General features: G+C 39.0%; 1 protein-coding gene across 45 annotated transcripts in view; it reads right to left on the reverse strand.

The window, feature by feature from the left end:
- Positions 1 to 20278, reverse strand: part of NEB (nebulin) — a 220940-nt gene that overhangs the window by 148583 nt on the left and 52079 nt on the right. For all 45 annotated transcript variants that reach the window (XM_086353306.1, XM_086353298.1, XM_086353272.1 and 42 more), the window contains exons 37-52: positions 19394 to 19705; positions 18246 to 18452; positions 16332 to 16436; positions 14764 to 14871; positions 13104 to 13415; positions 12373 to 12579; positions 11800 to 11904; positions 11531 to 11638; positions 10077 to 10388; positions 8732 to 8938; positions 5595 to 5699; positions 4661 to 4768; positions 2843 to 3154; positions 2516 to 2722; positions 2016 to 2120; positions 914 to 1021 (exon numbers count right to left, since the gene is read on the reverse strand). In XM_086353306.1, coding sequence (XP_086209432.1) covers positions 914 to 1021; positions 2016 to 2120; positions 2516 to 2722; positions 2843 to 3154; positions 4661 to 4768; positions 5595 to 5699; positions 8732 to 8938; positions 10077 to 10388; positions 11531 to 11638; positions 11800 to 11904; positions 12373 to 12579; positions 13104 to 13415; positions 14764 to 14871; positions 16332 to 16436; positions 18246 to 18452; positions 19394 to 19705 — 2928 coding nt within the window. The remainder of the gene's footprint in view (positions 1 to 913; positions 1022 to 2015; positions 2121 to 2515; positions 2723 to 2842; positions 3155 to 4660; positions 4769 to 5594; positions 5700 to 8731; positions 8939 to 10076; positions 10389 to 11530; positions 11639 to 11799; positions 11905 to 12372; positions 12580 to 13103; positions 13416 to 14763; positions 14872 to 16331; positions 16437 to 18245; positions 18453 to 19393; positions 19706 to 20278) is intronic.

Consider the following 20278-nt stretch of genomic DNA (forward strand, 5'->3'; position numbering starts at 1 on the left):
TTTGATTAAGACGCTGGGACAAAATTCTGGTAATTTATTCTCTATAGCTGAAATTCTTCAAATTTTTGGTGTTTAATTTTTGGGGTTAACAAAGTGATATGTTTGAGTTTGCAGAATCTCTAAATTGAATATTTATAAAAATTTAATTGACCAATAGGAACTGTATCCAGTTTTTCACCAAATTTACTACCCTTTCCAATCATAATTAGAAGTTGCCTTGGCGGTTCCCTGGCAGGCCAGTGGTTAGGACCTGGAGCTATCATTGCCATGGCCGGGGCTCAATCCCTGGTGGGAGAACTAAGAGTCCACAAGCTGCATGCAGTCAGAAAAAAAAAAAAGTTGCCTTGAAGAGCAAATGTCTTTGTTTTATGGTCTTTCAACCAGATATTCAGGGGAAAGTTAAGTCCTCTGTATCTTATATCTAAATTCCTGCCACTTCCTGTATTTTCTACACCCTGAGCCAATTTATTAGAATTATGTAAAAGCAAGGATGGCCTAAATAAAAAGAACTGACAGTGAGTTTTAAATATGTGCAAAGAAAAATCATCAGGTTGTTGAGGTTACGTATTGTCTGGCACTTTGAGTTTGTCTAAAATAGACAAATAGGAAAATTATTTGCAGGCAAGCGGGAAAACAAAGTTTTTGGTTCTTTTGTAATGTGTAGAAGCATCACGACTTAGTGTAATGTGTCTTATAGGTTCTCTGGCTCAGTCTCTATTCAGGAAGCCCCTTTTTTGATATTCAATCAGTGAGAAAGAAGAGTGGATTGGGATAAGTGAAGAGGGTAGGAGAAGATGAAGGAGATTGCATTACATTTTGAAAGGTGAGGACTATCTGTAAAAATCATTACCAGCTCATTAAAGTACTAGATTCAGACATCAATATATCCTCACATAAGTCAAAAAATACTTACATCACTAACGATGTCTCTGGAAGCTTTGGCTGCCTGCACAGAAATTGCATCAACTGGGAGATCATAGCCTTTTTTCAAAGCTTCTTCCCATCCAAGTTTATAGAGTTTCTGAAAATTAAAGAAAATATTTACCATTATTCAGTGTATATTAAAACCACAAAGGATTATTGAACAGAAGTTTACCTAAAGAGTGGACATCAGATTCTAACATCATCTATCTTATCTCTAAAGATATGGATAAAAAGGAATATAAGCTGTTTAACAGAGCAATGACTTAGCATCAAGTGATCTGGCTTCGACTTTTTTTTTTTTTTTTTTTTGCCTCTGAGACTCGCTCCCCACTACCTTGGCATTAATAGTATAGTTGAGTACGGCTTTTTTCACTCAGACACAATGTGTTCATATCAGGTATGTTAGGTAGATTTCCTCTACCATTAAGTACAGTCTAGGCCTACTAATTTGAATATAGGTATTAAAGTAATTGATTTTAAAAAGGTCAGGTAACAAAATTTTAATTATCTAAATGATAAAAGTAATAGAAAACAAAATGCCTTTTGTAAGGTGCAAAGAATAAGTTCATCTTTTTGACTCAAATTCATTGAATTGATGCACGTATGTTTAAACTGGACAGTAATAAACACAACTGAAGGCCATCCAGTGCTTACTGTGTGCCAGGAGCTGTGATGAGAGCTGTGCATGGAATTCCCCATTTGGTGCTCATAGCAATTCAATGTCATAGGCACTTTAAAGGTACCAGTTTTGGGAATGAACAAACTAAGGCTTAAACCCAGTATTACACAACTCATAAATGGGAAAGTCAAAGCTCATACCAGGTCTATTTGGTGCATTTTTCTTTCAATAACTTGAGATTTATTGATTTTCTACACTGTGCCAAACACAATTAGTACTGAGATAAACAAAAGAGGCACAGTAGCTACCTCCATGGAATGAATATATAATCACAGCCGTTCACTTGCTTCTAACCACCATGAACTGCAACATCCCTCTATTAACCACTTTGACGCATTCATTTCCATAGCTTCAGAATTTACATCAATTATATACCATGACATCATTTAATATGTTTAATTACATATTTTACCTGACTGTACATGGTTTGATTTTGTTTGGCTTGTAAAATATCTGGCGTATCTGGCATCACGTGAATCTTCGTTTTATCTTTGTTCCAATCAACGGTGTATAAATACTAGAAAGTTAAAAAAAATACATTTAAAATTGGAATAACTTTTTAGGTCAAACAAGAAATTAAAAAAAATAACAAGACATTTGAATGCACTCAATTTGAATTAGGTCAAATTAATGTAGTAACTAAAGTAATATATAATTCAGGAAAGACACCAAAAATAAAATCAGACTTAAAAAATAATTTAAAAGAAAGAATTATTTCTAACTCAATTAGAAGGGCAAGGGAAATAAAAATAAGAGGTAAGGAGCAGAAAAAAATGGTGTAGGGGAGTGTGCTGGTACTGTTTGCCACTGCATAGAAGTGATGAGTCCAAATTAAAATTTCCCAAACAAGAACCAGGGGCTGTTAGCCCCGCCTGGCTGGGAGCTGCGGGGAAGCTTGGCTGTTCAGTTTACCTTGTTCATGGTATGGGCATTCTGCTTAGCAAGCACCATGTCCATGGAGTCATTCAGCTTTGTAAACTGGAAGTTGCTAGGATGCTGGCGGTATTTCTGGTCACTGGCATATTCAGTTGCTTTCTTGGCCTTTTCCACTTCTAGGGAACCAGCTGGACTCCAGCCAAGCCCTTTGTACCATTCATTGTAGTCCTGCTTATATTCATTCTATAAACAGAGGAAGCACATTTACTTTATCAATTCAGACACAAGAATGTGGCATAGGAGCCTGTAATCTCCCTTCTCATGCTAGGAACACAATCATCACCCAGAAAGAAGATCACTTACATCACTCTGTATGCGATTCATATTCTTGGACAGCTGGATGTTCATGGCATCAGGGAGGAGAATATACTTGTGAATCAGGTGCTTGTAGTTGGTATTGGTGATATTGGCTTGGGCATCCTTGGCGGCCGTGACACTGAGCATGTCGGCAGGGGTGTGGTAGCTGGTCTTGGTCTTCTCATAGTTTTTCTTGTACTCCCGGTCAGATTGCATTTTGGCCACTTGCATGGAATGAACTAATTTGGGATCATCCTCAAGACTGCGGAAACCAACCATCTTCCCCCTCTCCTTTTCATAACTGTGTTTGTATTTATACTGTGAAGAAAATGTTAATATTTATTCAGAGCAATTCCCTTGACCAGATATCATTCTAGTGTCAATGTTCTGCTATTTCATAAAAAATGATACTTGTATAGAATTCTGTAGTTCAGAGAATACGTTTTTCACATTTATTTATGTAACCTGATACAACTATATATTGTGAGGTAGACGGCAAGTTATTCTTACTGCCCCCATTTTATAGATGAGTAAACTGAGACCCAGAGGGATGAATGACTTGCTAAGGTCCCTAAGGATTAGAACCTTGATCTTTTGATGATACACCACACTGATTTCTGCTTTTATGCTGTTGTTAAAAGGGACCTGTAGTAGGTAATAAGAGTACAGCAAACAATAAAAGAAAAAAAGCAGATTGCTCCAAGCAGTTTAATGTTGCCCCAAGAAATCATCCAGCCAGTCTTACACTGATAATAGGCTTAGTTATGAGACACACAGTATACTTTCAGGGTAGCTTTATATTTGTGGAGTTCTTTTCCAGATTCTCCATACTGGTGTAATGGGGAAGAAATTTTGCTATTTATCACCACCTTCCCTCTATAGTGGGGAGATCCTGATACATGGAAAGCTTCATATTCAGCCCATCTCTTGTGGGTTCAGGTGTGCAAGTTAGGGGTTACAATTTGGGAGAGCCAAATGACTCCAGCACAATAGAGGGAGAAGAATATGGAGTTCTTGGGACAACGAAGGAGTAGGGTAGGGATGGAGAGGAAGAAAAGATGAAGAGCAGAGAAGGTGGAGCAAAGAGACAGTATGCCTGGGGGATGGCTAAGGAAAGAGCGCTCTGAATGCACTCCTCCCACTTCCCCCAAATCATTAATGTTCACTGTGAGTGGATTTCTTATTGAAACAAACAAATGAAAGAAGTGAGTCTCATTGAGATGACGTGTTATGGCAATGGTAGATAAGCACACCAGCTCTCTGGGGTTGGGGGAAAGCCCCAATTTATAATGTTTGCCAATTTCTCTGGTGTAAACACTCCCATCACAGCTGTTATCAAGCGGTCAATAGTTTAACAATGGGCTTGCAAAATTCCTAATTATTTGATAATCAGCTATCATGAGAACAAAAGATCAGCACCCCCAGCACAGCCCTTTCTGAGACATCCTGTTAGGAAGACAGTCTAAGAGGCAGTAGGCAAGGATAACTCGAGTCTTCATTAAAGACTTAGTGAATGGCTTTGGATTTCTACAGGCCACGGTCTCGGTGAGGGAGACCAAAGTAAATTCACCCAGATCTCATGAGTCAGGGAGCTGACATCTAGGTGGTCATAATGTGACTGGCATTCTATTTTTTTGAAATATCCAAAAAAACACGAGAGCAAGGTTAAGACATGTTCATAGAACATAATGGGGCTACTGTTAGCAGGCATGCTTTTTTTTTTTTTCCCTCATGTTTTACTCATTCAGTGTTTTTAGAACTCAGCCCTTATTATTTTGGTAGAAAAGAAACCCCCAGTCAGGTGACTGCTTTCCTTAGACGTACATCACTTGCAATATCTCTTGAGGCCTTGGCAGCTTTGATAGGAATTGCATCAGTTCTGAGATCATAGCCTTTCTTTTTAGCCTCTTCCAAAGAAAGTTTGTAGAGTTTCTGGAAAGAGAAGCAAAGGAAACAGTTTTCTTCTAAATAGGAAAATCTTAATTTATTTTCAAAGACTAAACTGGCACTGAAGTTAGAAATGTGAAAGTCCACTATATTTATTGATGCATTTTGTCAAATAAGAGTCAAGAGAAGAAAACAAATAAGCCGTGCTCTTACATCAAAATACGTTCACTGTTTTGCAATGGACATTTTAATGTATATAATTGTATGGATTCTACAATCCAAAAAGAAGTCAACTATCCCAAATCCCTATGTAATTCAAACAAACAAAAGAAAAAACACCTGGTAGGATTTGAGGGTTTCCTAGCAACTGGTTAGGATGAGAAAGGAGGTGAAATAAAACCCCTATGCAGAATGTGCAACAGTACGTGTTGCACATTCCTCATGGGGCTTGACCTAAATTCTTCAAAATGTTCTTCCCTCTCCATTTAACTTTTCCCAATACTCCCTCTTTAGAAACATTCCAAAAGCTTGGTAGAAGGACTCTCTAAGAAAGTCCTGGGATTCACTCTTTATCTCTTATCCTGGGCTCTAAAGCCATTCTCTTTAATTCTCCTAGTTTGATAAAAAGTAACTACCCCTAGAACAAAATCCAACTCCCTTCGAATTCCTAACTGCTGGACCCAAGGCCCATCAATAGGCCTATTCCTATTTTTATCAAAGCAAGATGAGAAAGAGAAAGATGCTCATTTGTGGATTCCCGCTCATTTTCAAAACATTCACTCTCAAAATTAAAACATTAATCTGTTACTTTGTTTTTACTAGTTCAAATGGGTAAGAAAGAAAGATGACAACAGGGGAGAATCTTACTTACATCACTGATATTAATTGCATTTGCCTTTGCCAGAATAATCTGGGGGATATCAGGCATGATATGGACTTTGGTCTTGTCAGCCTCCCATGCTTGTTTGTAGAGGTGCTGGAAAGTTAAAAAAAAAAAAAGAAAGAAAAAGAAATCAATGGAAGTTAATATTTAAAATTTTTAAAATAATTTAGTACATACACATTGAAAGTGACAGTCACTCAGTTATGTCCGACTCTCTGTGACCCCATAGACCATATGGTCCATGGAATTCTCTAGGCCAGAATACTGGAGTTAGGTAGCCTTTCCCTTCTCCAGGGGATCTTCCCAACCCAGGGACCAAATCAACCAAGGGACCCACAAAGCATGTGGATTCTTTACCATCTGAGCGACAAGGGAAGCCCAAGAATACTGGAGTGGGTAGCCTATCCCTTCTCCAGAGGATCTTCCTGACCCAGGAATCAAACCAGGGTCTCCTGCACAGCAGGCAGATTCTTTACCAACTGAGCTATCAGGGAAGCCCCATACATACATATTATTTTACACAAATATCAATATTTTATATATTTTTGTTAGCTCACTCTTATTTTTTAAAAGTTTAAAAGAAAAATGTCCTCAAACAAGATAGTAGAGAGGATGTAAAATGGAAAGTAAAATGTCCCATCTTCCTATTTTACAGCCTGGATATAGCATTTCCATCTTAGAATTTTCTAGGCATATTAAAGTCCACATAAAGTCCTTTTGAAATATAAATGAAGTCATATACATTATTCTACATCTTGCTTTTTTACTTAATATTATATGATAGACATCTTTTAGCTGTCTCAAAATAATTAACTTCATTCATTTAAAGAGCTGCATGGTATTCCATGAAGAGGTATCACCTAATTGATTTAACCAGTTCTCCATTGATAGACATTTAATTTGTTGTTTTCATTTCCTTCTATAGTAAGCAATGATGCCATAATCTTTGCAGTGATCTGGAGATGTACCACCCAGATACCCATTCAAAGAAGGACTTGGTGCCCCAACTGTTTGCAGACAGCCTCCAAATTGTCACCTGCTTCACGGTTTTGCTGCCTCACTCAAGAGCACATCTCCCTGGTGGCCACATTCAGGGATCTTCAGAGTCCAGGTACAAAGTCCTGGCCATTTTACCCAGCACAGGACACTCCTGACAGGCTGTATCCACTCAAGAGTCCTCTGTGGCACTGACCTAGGCTTTGTAAGGCCAGCATCCCAGTTGGACCCCTCTTGCCATGTCTGCCTCCCACGGGTACTGATCCCCAAAAAATGCCCTGTACTCCAAATTCCATCTCAGCATCTCCTTTTGGAGACCCTAACCTGCAAAAAATACTAACAGATATATGTATGTATGTATATCTTTGCACTTACACGAGGCCTTCTGAAGGGTATTGGGTGGATGAATTTTAATTTTAATTAACACTCGCAAAACTAGTTTACATTAACTTTCTTTCCAATACTGTATATCACACAAGTTTTTAATTTTTGGAAATCTTGTAGGTGAAAAATGTTTGCTCTTTGTTTTAGCCAGGATTGACTTAAAAAATAAAAACAAATCTTCTAGAGTTTTCTCCTAGATCAGGGGTTGATAAATGTCAAGAGTCAAATAGTAAATAATGTTAGGTTTTGCGAGTCACAGAATCTCTGCTATATACTACTCAGTTCTGCTATTGCACTGCAAAAGTGGCCATAGACAATATGCAAATGAAGAGCTGTGGCTGTGTTACAATGAAACTTTAGTTAAGAAAGCAGTAATTTTCTGATCTCTGTTCAAGACCAGCAGAACCAATCAGAACTATGCAGTGATGAAAATGTCTGTGTCAACCAACACGACAGCTCCTAGCCACACAGGGCTATCAATCACTTGAAATGTAACTAATGTAAATGTAGAACTGAATCATTATTATTTAATTGACTTAGATTTGTCATCACATGTGGCTAGTGACTATAGTATTAGACAGTGCAATTCTAGTGGAAAGAGCAATACTTATTCCTCAGAGTTCTGGCTCTAGTCTAGACCAGGTGATTCACCTGCTCTGTGTCTCTAAAGGAGGTGCCTTGCCTCTCTGGGCCACACTTTCCTCAACCCTGCAACAAAGGGATTCGACCTGATGATCACCAAGATACTTCTTAGTGCTATAGCGCATTTGCTATTTCTATGATTCTCATCTTGGCATCAGTAGTCTAAAATGATAATCATTAACATTGGAAAAATGAAAAAGTGTTTAAAAAATAAATGTATGTTTGTGATAGTTTAAATTCTATATCTCAAAAGGGACACTGAGATTTGTGCCTTGTGCTGACAAGTCCCTTTCAAAGAGGCTGATCTTCTTGATAAATTTCTCTCTCAGAAGATTCCAGAGGATTTACTCGGAGACTTAGGATAATACAGCTCTTTCTACATCACTTTCTGCAACTGTATCATGTTAGGTCCAAATTATTTTTCCCCTTTTTGGTTACTCAGTGGCATTTCTAGTTGTGATCTGCACAATATAACCAATGCTGCTGTAATTATTCTGTTATCTGCAACTTGAAAACAGGTGTTCAAGGAAAGAGGGTAAAAACAAAACAGGGTGATGTGCTTGTTTGATTGTTGGTCATGAAATCAACCAATCGCTAATAATGTCAAACTACAGTGAGACTTTTCTAAAGACTGGAATCATTACTGATCCAAGGAACTAGTGGTGCAAAGCAATTGCTCTTAGGATTGGCTAGAGAAGTTTCTAGCTCAGAAATGCTGCTACAGCCATGTAATCTAGGAGTTTTCCTTTATTCCAGCAAAGAGCAAGGAAGAGGGGTGGGCTGCGACACACAGCCCCGCAATCTACTGAGTCAGCATCATGAACTTCTACTCAACTTCACCTTAAACAAGTGGGACTCATTCTCAAGATATGCATGGAAAAAGTCTATACTTACGTCTACTGGGTAGGGTGGTTCATTAAACATTTGAAGAGGGCACTTTATTAGGACTAATTTGTATCTTTTTCTTTAACTATAAGACCCTTTTTTAGAGGAAACATTAACTATGATGCTATAAAACTATTATCAAAACCTGTAGGTTAAATGTAAGATATTCCTGGCTTATTTCTGATTCCTGTCAAACACTACATTATTGAAAGACTTACTTCATTCATAATTTTTGCATTATTCTTGGCCAAAACCATGTTCATCGAGTCCATCAAGGTGGAATACTTCAAAGTGTCTGGATGCTGGCGATACTTCTTTTCACTGATAATTTCCATGGCTTTCTTGTTTTTCTCAGCCTCCAGGGAGCCCAGAGGGAGCCATCCAATGCCTTTCATGAAATCAGCATAGTCAGCTTTGTACTGATTCTACAAAAGAGGAAAAGTTTGAGGATGAGAAGAAATCACAGCTTCCTAGAATCATGAGCAGGTATTTAATATTCCGTAAGTTCCCCTTCAGTTTTCAACCAATAGTTTATTCAACTTCAACTACTTATATCCCTAAATTTCTTTTTCACATTTCTTTGCATGAGAAATTTAAAACAAGCAGTAGTATCTTTGTGATTTGTTTCTCTCAATACCTTCATAAAGAAAAAAATGCTAAGAAATACCAAATAGATCACTCTACCATGTGACTACTATCTCAAGAAAAGTGACCATGCTGGACTAATTCTCATACAAAAACCTCCAAGTCCCCTTGGCTAATAGATGACTCAGGGGACCCCATTCCTATCTTTAGCTATAAGCCTTTGAGCAGCCACCACAGTTAAACTGCTTCAGGTATGCCAGAAAACCTCACCAGTACTTTGTGCAAATTTCATTGCTTCCCTCCTCTGTTTTGACATTTCCCTCTATAACTGTACCATGGTTGCTTTCACTCGGATATTTATGTACCCCTCCATCTATAGCTCAGCTTCTACATTTCTAAAGAGAAATATGGGCTTGGTGTGGCCTGCCTTTGGTTCATAATTTAATTTCTCCCAGCCACCCAAGGGCCTCTGTAGCTGAATTCTTGGTTTTCCACCCTTTGTACCTTCCTCGCATTTATCCTAATAGCTGTTTCAGCCATCATCTCCTATTTCATCAGTAAGTAAGACAGGCAATTACAAAGTCAGAAATGAAAGCTGTTTGGGAATGAGGGGCAGTAGCTCTCAAGTTATCTGACTTTTTGCTTCACTTCTTCCTTAATCAGGAACCATAAAAAGTATGGAAGCCACAAAAACTGCCAGCTTTCTCAGCTAGATGTATTTCCTTCAACAAATCCTTTCTGAAACCAAATTTCATTTGCTATTCCTGAATCTAACATCCAGCAATGCTTACAACAATAATAGATCAGATTCATTCCTTTGCGTTTAAAAAAATTCAGTCTAAGGTAAAACATGAAACATCTTATTGGGAAATTACATATGAATTTCTTTTTGGATTTTCAAAATGTCGTTACTTAGAGTCTTTCATGATTTGCCTATTATCTCAAAGTAAGTGCTCTGCAAACGTGGCTGTCACATACATCACTTTGAATTTGCATCATGTTTTTGGCCAATTCCAAGCTCATGGCGTCAGGAAGCATGTTGTAGGTATGGATCACGTTCCTGTAGTTGGCATTGGTGGCCACCTCCTGAGACTTCTTGGCAGCCACCACACTGAGCATGTCCACCGGGGTGTGGAAGGATGTCTTGGATTTCTCATACGCCTTCTTGTACTCCCGGTCTGACTGCATCTTGGCCACCTGCATGAAGTGCACCAACTTGGGGTCGTCCTCGAGGCTCCGGAAGCCAATTTGTCTCCCTTTGGCTTGTTCATAGGCTTGCTTGTACTTGTACTGTGGATGGAAAAGGAACATGGACGTGAGATAGTGAAGGAAACAGAACAAAATATAGTTCACTAGATGCCATTAGCTTAGTCATGGGTTTAGGGCTACTCTAAACTTAGAAAAGGAAGATTTGCTGGGGATGGGCCAGGGAGCAAACTACTTTACTTCAAATTTCTTACCAGAATTGAGTCCATGAGGGAAAGAATCATCTCAGAGTTAATCAAAGAGAGGTGTAAATAAGTTGCTTTAGGGAGACTTAGAAAGAGGCTTTTCCCACTCAGCTGTGTAACCAATGGAAAAGGCTGCAGGCACCATTTCTCTACAATCAGGAAAGAGCCTGGTAATGAATCTTCTGGGCAAAATGTATAGCTCGTATCCCAGTGTTTGCTTAGAATTGCCCACTAACAGTTGAATTATTTTGGGGCTTCCCAAGTGGCACTAGGGGTAAAGAACCTGCTTGCCAATGCAGCAGATAAAAGAGATGCAGGTTCGATCCCTGGGTCAGGAAGATCCCCTGGAGGAGGGCATGGCAACCCACTCCAGTATTCTTGCCTGGAGAATCCCATGAACAGGGGAGCCTGAAGGGCCATAGTCCATGGGGTCTCAAAGAGTTGGACACAACTGAAGCAACAGCACATAGCACAATTTAATTATTTTAACAAGACCTTGTTACCTTTTACATTAAATAATGAACACATGATTAGAGGGTCCTTGGGCTGGGTGACGGAGAAGGCAATGGCACCCCACTCCAGTACTCTTGTCTGGAAAATCCCATGGATGGAGGAGCCTGGTGTGCTGCAGTCCATGGGGTTGCCAAGAATCGGACATAACTGAGTGACTTCAGTTTCACTTTTCACTTTCATGCATTGGAGAAGGAAATGGCAACCCACTCCAGTGTTCTTGCCTGGAGAATCCCAGGCATGGGGGAGCCTGGTGGGCTGCTGTCTATGGGGTCGCACAGAGTCGGACACGACTGAAGCGACTTAGCCGCAGCAGCAGCAGGGCTGGGTGAAGGGATGTGTCTTGTGTGTTACAAAGGATGGGGGTCCCACCAACACTGAACAGAGCTGACTGCAGCTCCTGCATACACACAAGCTTGGCTCATTTGCTTTTTTCCTTTATACTAAATAAAGCCCAGAGGAATCACTTACATCACTGGCAATGTCTCTGGAGGCTCTTGCAGCCTTTATTGAGATGGCATCAGGCCTCAGATCATATCCTTTCTTCTTTTCTTCTTCCCAGCCAGCTTTGTACAGTTTCTAAGTGATGAGGTAGAAAAATGCCAGCATCTTGTTAGTCAGGTTAGAACGGGGATCCTGATTTTAAAGTGGTTGGCATGTGGGAGACAGATATTCCACAAATACTGGCTTCCTTCAGCCTCCCCGCCCCTCATTTTTGTTTCTGGTGTTCACCTACTTACATCACTCATGGTGATCTGGTTTACTCTGGACAGTAAAATGTCTGGAGTATCAGGCATGACATGAATAGTGGTCTTGTCTTTGTTCCATTTCTCAGTGTAGAGCCTCTGCAACAAGAAAGGCCACATATGACTATACAGCAGGACTAATCTGCAACATGCTATCACAATGTGAGGGAGAGACCCACAGTTCCAGGGCAGAAGAGGGTCAATTTGACATTGCAAAATGAAGCAAACATCAAGAAGGGCTGATGAGACTGAGCACATGAGTTTAAAAAACCATCAAACATGGGAGCCCTCTTTCTACTGAAACAAATGCCTTCCTGCCCCAATCACACACTACATGGAGTTTTGTGGCTCCATCACACATTCAGCATGGTGTTGACAGTCAGCCTGGGGTCAGTATAAGTTGGAGCTCTCTAGATACAAGAGAGGTTATAGACTACCCCCTCCCACCACCATGGCCATGATCATCAGAAAGATGAAAACTCTGATGAAGGTCAAAGTGGTGATGCTGGTTCAATAGCTTGAGCACTGCGGGAGTTCTGAGGCTGAGACCAGCAGGTAAGTTCTTACCTTGTCCATGATCAGTTTGTTACTTTTGTTTAGCGCTTGCTCCATTGTGTCCATGGCGTATGTGAACTTCAGCTTCTCGGGGTGCTGGCGGTACTTCTTTTCACTGAGAATCTCTCCTGCTTTCTTTGCCTTCTCTACCTCCAGTGACTCTAATGGCAACCAGCCAATCCCTTTCATCCAGTTGGTGAAGTCAGATTTGTACAGGTTCTTTACAAGGAAAAAGGAAATTTCATTGCAGAAAGAGTCAAGGCTTGGGTTTCTTTAGACATATTATTTGCCCATTAAAAAAAAAAAAAAAGGATAGGGGGATGGGGAGAATAACCCATATTTTATTCCCTACCATTCTTCAGAAAAAGAAATTATAAAAGTGAATGTATTCATGGTGGTTTTGAACAGACAATCCTGACCCAATCCCTTTAAAAATTTAAATTTCTTGCAGGAAAGTTAACAAAATTTTACATTGGAAGGATTATTATATAGCATCCATTTGCACCTCTTAGTCTTTCACAGAATACATCATATACTGGGGTCTGACATCCAAAGTTTAAAAATATGTATATAATAACCAAATAAAACTACATATGTACAGTTCAAGTTAGTAAAATCCTAAAATCCCCAATTCTGGAGAGGATCCCTAATTACAGTGAGTCCAGCCAGGTTTAGGATGGAGTGAGCCACCAGTAGACATGGCCAACTCATTCTATGCTGACAATCTGATGAATGCTACGTACATCACTCTGAATCTGCATCGCATTCCTGGAGTGCTCCACATTCAAGGCATCGGGCAGCAGGGTGTAGTGGTGGAAGGGTTGTTTATAATTGGTGTTGGTGGCGACCTCCTGAGATTTCTTGGCTGCTGTCACACTGAGCATATCCAAAGGTGTGTGATACTTGGTCTTGCTGGCTTCATAGCCCTTTTTGTACTCACGATCTGACTGCATTTTGGCTACATTCATGAAGTGAACCAGTTTAGGGTCATCCTGAAGACTGCGAAATCCAATTTGTTTGCCTTTGGTTTTCTCATAGGCCTCCTTATATTTGAACTATATGAAAAAGAAGGGCAGATGGAAGTTTGATAGGGTCGACTGTAGGAAAGTGTTCAGTTGAATTTATATCACAGATTAAGCAATAGACAAACTGAATCTATGTAACATCTAAGTTTTTAGTATTTTTAAATAAACAACTACCAAAATATTTCCAATGGACGGTCTTGGGATATACTCTGGGGATAATTAAAAATGGAATAAATCACAGCTTATATCTAGATTAGACATAAGTAGGTTCTCTGAATATGCTCAAAGGTTCCTAAAAAGTTTATTAAGGATTTGGTGTACATAGTTTTTACTATGTTTCTTTGATTAATTTGTATTACCTAAGTAAGTATTTGTATAATCCTGAGTAAATTTCAGCAAAGACATTATAAAAATTAGCATACTAGACTCCAGTGAATAAGTTTCCTAGGTAGCTCAGTGGTAAAGAATCTGCCTCCCAATGCAGAAGACCTGGGTTCAATCCCTGGATTGGGAAGATCCTCTGGAGAAGGAAATAGCAACCCACTCCAGTATTCTTGCCTGGGAAATCCCATGGACAGAGGAACCTGGTGGGCTACAGTCCATGGGGTTGCTAAGAGTTGGACACAATTTAGCAACTGAGCACATATTTGTATGATCCTGAGTAAATTTCAGCAAAGACATTATAAAAACTAGCATCAGTTCGGTTCAGTCACTCAATCATGTCCGATTCTTTGCAACCCCATGAATTGCAGCACGCCAGGCCTCCGTTCATCACCAACTCCTGGAGTTCACTCAAACTCACGTCCATTGAGTCAGCATACTAGACTCCAAATGAATATGTTTCGACTATATCAAGGCATCAAATCAATTTATATAGAAAATAAAACTTAATTTGTAAAAAGTAAATTAAGTAAATAAGCATAAAACTCATGACAGAAAACTAAAATACTGTCATTTAATCTATAATTCTTCCTGGTTTTCCATAAGTCACCAGATTTTTTTCTTTATGGAAATTATAAAATATTGTATTCTTTTAAAATAATGGGAGACTTTTTTGATTTAGTGATATTTCAGTATACCAAGGTTTTTTTTCTTAACAAAATCCAAATAAAAAGTGGTTTTCACATTCATAATAATAATAATAATAATGAGAATTTCAAGTATTTCAGAGTTTAAAAAAGTCCTATCCTTGGTAACTGAATTGAGCTTTTAAATATTTTTAAGTGAAGCAAGATAAAAAAATTGGTACATAAGATATTAGGAAATATTTTTATATTACAACCTTTATTTGCTTTCTAATATAGCTCATATAACCTCATACACCATGTAAAGATTTGTAAAATACAAAAAAAGCTTGCTACTTTCAAATTAGACTTACATCGCTAGCAATATTCCTTGAACTTTTTGCAGCAACAATGGGAATGGCATCTGGTCTCAAATCATAGCCCTTAGCAAGGGTTTTCTTCCAATCTGCTTTATAATGAGACTTGGAAAAAAGGAAAGATTATTTTAATATTTGACGTAATTAAAAACAGGATGCCAAAATCGTCATAATATATCCCTTACTATTAAAAAATTCAGAGTTAGGGCTCTTTGTTCATCTTTTCACGATCTATTAGATTCTTTTTAAAAAATATATCAGTAAACTATATACACAGTATGATCTCAACTGCTGTAAAAAAATGTATATGTTTGTATAAAAAATCAGTGGAAAGGTAATGCTTTGAATGTGGGATAACAATACAAATTTTTCCATAATTTTCTATACTTTTCAATTTTTCTATAATAAGCATGTAATGCTTTTATTTTCTTGTAATTTTTGTATGAAGCATTTTAAACTTACACAAAGATGTGGATAGTAAAATAAAAAATTCAGACATAGTATTACCCTGCTTTAATTAACCTTAATGTTTAAATATTACTTATAAAACTAGGGAAAAGGTTTTAAATAAACCAAAAGCATAAAAATGAGTACTTAAAGATTGTTTATTTGGCAATAAAATAGAGTCTAAAATGTTAGGAAGAATGACTAAGTCATCTTTTAAGAAATGAACAGGTTTTATCCAGGTTTGATTATGTCTTTAAATTAGAATTTACCAATATGATTTAAAAGCAAAATGAAATAATTCATAATAGTACATTTAAACATCACCACTAATTAAGTATCCAAGAGAGATGCTAGTCATATACAAAAAAAGACTTTCTAAAGAAAATTGTGGTGAGCATTTTTAGAAGTTTAACAAACAGCCAAAAGTCAGAGATAGCAATACTTACAATTACTACAGATTGTGCACTCCTGATTTTCCAATCTGTTTGTCCCAATTTCTTTCACTTTTTAAAAAATGGAACACAGACTACTAGATTGATTTAACAGCTAATGAATCATGGCCCACAGTTGGGAAAAGTCTGCGTTAAGTGAAATGAATGCTACCTCTAGCCTCATATTCTATGATAAGAATCCAATCTGTAGTCTATTGATTTGCAAATTTGTCCCCATACAGGGAGGGCAAGGAGAAACTTAAGAAACAGGCTAAACTCTCCAGCTTGGTAGGTGACAGGTTTAATAAACAAGGGAACTTAGTGAGTGTTTTTGGGCAGTCACAAGACAAACAAATCTTTGCAACTGCCCACCAGAGCCATACTAGTTTATTTAGGCCTCAACTAGATTCAGTCCCGAGTGGTCTCAACCACACATTGGTCTCTCAAGGCCGCGTCCTTGAAAATGGCTCCCACTGTGGGATAGGAGTGGGATAAGGAGCCTCCAATTGCCCAGGTCCAGCTCCAGGATCACCCGATAGTCTTGTCCTGTCAATGATCTTCTCCAACAGACTCAAGGGCCCACACTCAGTTGGCTTCCTCTAAAATTCTCAGTGCTGGAATTACACAGAGCTGGAAAGGGGAGGCCCCTGATGCAATACTAAGACAGGCACCCAGCCAAATACTCACATCACTCATGTTGTAGGCATTGACCTTGGCTTGAATAAACTGGGGCACATCGGGGTCCATAGTGTACTTGTGCTTCACTTTCTCTCCCTCCACCTTGTAGTTCAACTAAAAACAAGGAGGCAGCATGCAAACCGTGTTAGCTAACATAATGTAAGTTTCATCTAGGACATGTTCTTTTAAAAAGGAAGACTATCATTTGTGTTTTTCCATTTACAAGGCACTTAGCTACTCTATCATGCAGAGAGAGTGTTGACAGACATATTCATTCACTCATTCCACCAATATTTATTGCACAATGGTGTGGGGCAATTGGCAGTGTGGTAGGTCCTGGTTTAAAGTGTTCAAGTTTATTTAATAAATAAATAAAAGCTGACCTTGGAGTTTATAGTCCTGGAGAGGAAACAGAAAAAACAAACTGCAAGATGGAGCTAGAATTTGTGGTGTAAATAAAATAACTTCAGGAAAGAAACAAAAGGGGACATCAAAGGCTCTCTAGAAAGGTACCACTGATACTCAAACATGAAGAAAGGGGAAGGGTCTGGGCAGAAGAGGAGCATTCAGAGTCCGGGGTCTGGAAAGGCACAGCCAGCTTGAGGGACTGAAGGTCACAGAGGGCTCTGAGGGGGTCCCAGAAGGATTAGACAGGAGGAGGGCAGGGCCACAGAGCTGAGGGCCTTTTCATTTCAACCAAGTTAACAAGTTTAGATTTTGAGTTCGAGGAGAAGTTACTAACAGGCTTTAAGTATGAGAAGGACATGATTCACGTTTTAAGATAGTCTTTTTGGTTGTCACGTGGGACCTCAGGCAGGGAGTCCAGATAATGGATTACTGTAGTTGTCCACATGAGACAGATGGGGACTAGAACTAGGGTTGGTGGCCCTGAAAGACGGAAGTGCTGCAACAGGATGGCTGAGAGAGTGGGGCGGGAACCCAGCAGATGCACTGGACGCGTGGTTCACACAGCGAGGCGTCAGCGGTGACTGCCAGGTTTCAAGCTTGAGTAACTAAGGAGATTTGATGGCATTTATTGGGACAGGGAGTTCATAAACTGAGTGTAGGGTTTTCCTAGCTAACAGGAAAAACACAGGGAAAAATGACACTTTGTCAGTACAAGAGAAGTTGCAAGAATCTACACCCTTTAGTGCCACTAAAATTGAATTAATCTTGAAACATCTGTGGTAATGTGGAACTGGTCTGAGAAATAAAATCCACAGTTAACCCTCAAATCCGAGCCAAAGAATGTATTTCCCGTCTTCAAATATCTGGGACCAAACACACATAATTTCTTCCCTCCTTTGTTTTCTACTTACCACTCTCTTTCTGGTGGAGGTATCATAACATGACTCTGAACTTATCAAATGAGGTGAAACACAGCATTGTTATTAGCCTCTGACTAAGAAAAAGGGTCCAGATAGCTTAGAAAGGAAACTCCAGATGACTCTGAAAGTAAACTACTTCACCCCTCCCTAGAGGCCTCTCAGAATATCAGGCTATAGTTTTCTTTTTTTTTTTTTTTGGCAAAAAGATTAAGATATTAATTAGCCTTCTTCTCATTTACCTAGGTAGAACTCTTGCAACTCAGAGCAATAAATATCTTGGGTTTGCAATTCAGACAAGGTCACAGATGATAATAGTGATAATTTCTTTTCACATCGATAATCTGGGCTCTGCTTATGAACAACACAGACTCTCCACATTTGGAAAATAAAGCAAACTTGGAACATCTTCCTTCTCTCCTCCCTGTTCTTCTTGAAGTCTCAAGTTGCTTCAAAGGTAAAACCCTTTGAATATAGCTCTGAAAGCAGCTGATTTACTAACACAGATGCACGCTCACGGATTGAGTTAAGAAGGACGGTGGAGTAGCTGGTCATGGGGTTATTCACAGACAAAACCATTTGAGGGGAAACCACTTACATCACTCAGCTGCTTTGTGTTGTGCTGAGCCAAAACCATGCCCATGGAATCAGGCACACTTGTGAACTTGATGGTATCTGGGTGCTGTCTGTACTTTTTCTCATTTAATGCATCGCCTGCTTTTTTGACCTTCTCAACCTCCAGAGAACCAATTGGTATCCATCCCATGCCCTTGAAGAAGTGGTTGTACTCATCTTTATATACATTCTGTAAGAGAGTAATCTCAGATGAGAAGATATCCTAGAGCACACTCAAGGGACGTTCCGGAAATCTGCAATTCTATCCAGGGGGAAGGAAGAGCAGCCTGTCAGCATGCTTGTTTCTGCAGTGGCTCTCTTGGCTGTCTGCCACAGAGCTTCTTACTCAGAATTTGATCATAAGAAAAAGCAGCTCTGTCATAAGCGTGCATTATACATTCCAAGAGGGAATCCAGGACACATATTTCCATAGGTACTGCTTAAAAAATGTGCCTCTTTTGACCATAAATTGGGCTTTCCCTTTGATTTCACTGAAAACTCCACAACTTTTGCATTTCACCCACACTGTTCACCTAGGCCCCTCTATCTCAGTGTGAGAGACATTCTCATTGAGCAACAATAAATGAACACCATTTCTTCCTTTTACCAAGGACAATTTTCACAAAAACCTGGCTCCTGCAGCAGTAAATGCCCTGAATATTAAACACCTTCCTCATATAGCTCTCCATGAGTCATGCTGCGATCACAAAACCTTCCTGGTTCACTACAGATGACTCGCTATATAGAGACACATATATGAGAGTGTGACTTTGAGTTAAAACAAACAAAAAAACTTTCTTGAAGTCAGAAAGTACATATCACCATTGAAGCAGGCCCACCAGGAGCAACCATTCCCTCTTGTTGAGAACCAAGGTGGCTTCCACACTTATTAGAATATGGTGCTATATTTGATCCATAAGTTAATACAGATATCAATGATTGTGATGAGAACACAGAAAGCTAGTAAAACACAGCTTGCCTATCACGCCTTTCTTACTGTTTCAATGATTGTGTATTTTAAAGTGCATTTTTCAAATATCTTATTGTATTGCAAAGTCTAACTAAAATAGGAAGAAATGATCGCCCATTTATTACGAACATCTCTAGGTCTGCTATACTATACATACTCACATCACTCTGAATTTGATTCACATTCCTGATATGCTCAAGACTCAGAGCATCAGGTAGGTATGTGTAATGATGTATCGGCTGCTTGTAGTTGACGTTGGTGGCAACATCCTGGGCCATCTTTGCAGCAGTGATGCTAACCATGTCCCCAGGGGTATGGTAGCTGGTCTTGGTGTTTTCATAGTTCTTCTTGTATTCACGATCAGACTGTAACTTTGCCACATTCATATAGTGAACCAGCTTGGGATCATCCTGGAGGCTTCTAAAACCTACTTGCTTTCCCTTTGCCTTCTCGTAAGCTTCCTTGTATTTATACTGCAGAGGAAGAATTTGGTTAGCAGAGTCCTAAGCACTGGGAACATTGGGTGCAGCAAGTATATTCACACACAAAGAATATTATCACTTTCTGAAAGACTACACAAGAAATGCATTCTAACAACCTCCACCCAACACCCTCCAACCTGAGAAAGTTTAGAGTGAAAGCATTTATTTCCAGCAGTGCTAGGTTATAAATGAGTGTCATGATAAATTCAGGACCAGTTTTTCTTTGTTATGAATTCTATAGATGATTTGCATGTTGAACTTTATATAAAGCCCACTGAGTTTTCATACTTAATATAAACATGACACATTCCAAAATATAAGACCAATCTCTCCTGGTTTTCCAAGGATGTGAATTTTCCTAATCCAACATGTTAGTTCACATCACAGAATACTAGAAATACTTTTGTTTTCTATTCTGATTGGCCCAGTGATATGTATACAACAGGTGCAGAAGAAACTCTAAAGAACTCTACATGAAAGATGGTTATACTCATGGTTTACAAAAAACCCTCTTCTTTTAAGTGGCCATCAACTTGGGTGCCGCATAGGCAGGTAAGTAGCTGG

The sequence above is a fragment of the Bos grunniens genome, chromosome 2, assembly GCF_055505025.1.
Source record: "Bos grunniens cultivar Pamir isolate PY7600 chromosome 2, Bosgru_T2T1.0, whole genome shotgun sequence".
Lineage (NCBI taxonomy): Eukaryota > Metazoa > Chordata > Mammalia > Artiodactyla > Bovidae > Bos > Bos grunniens.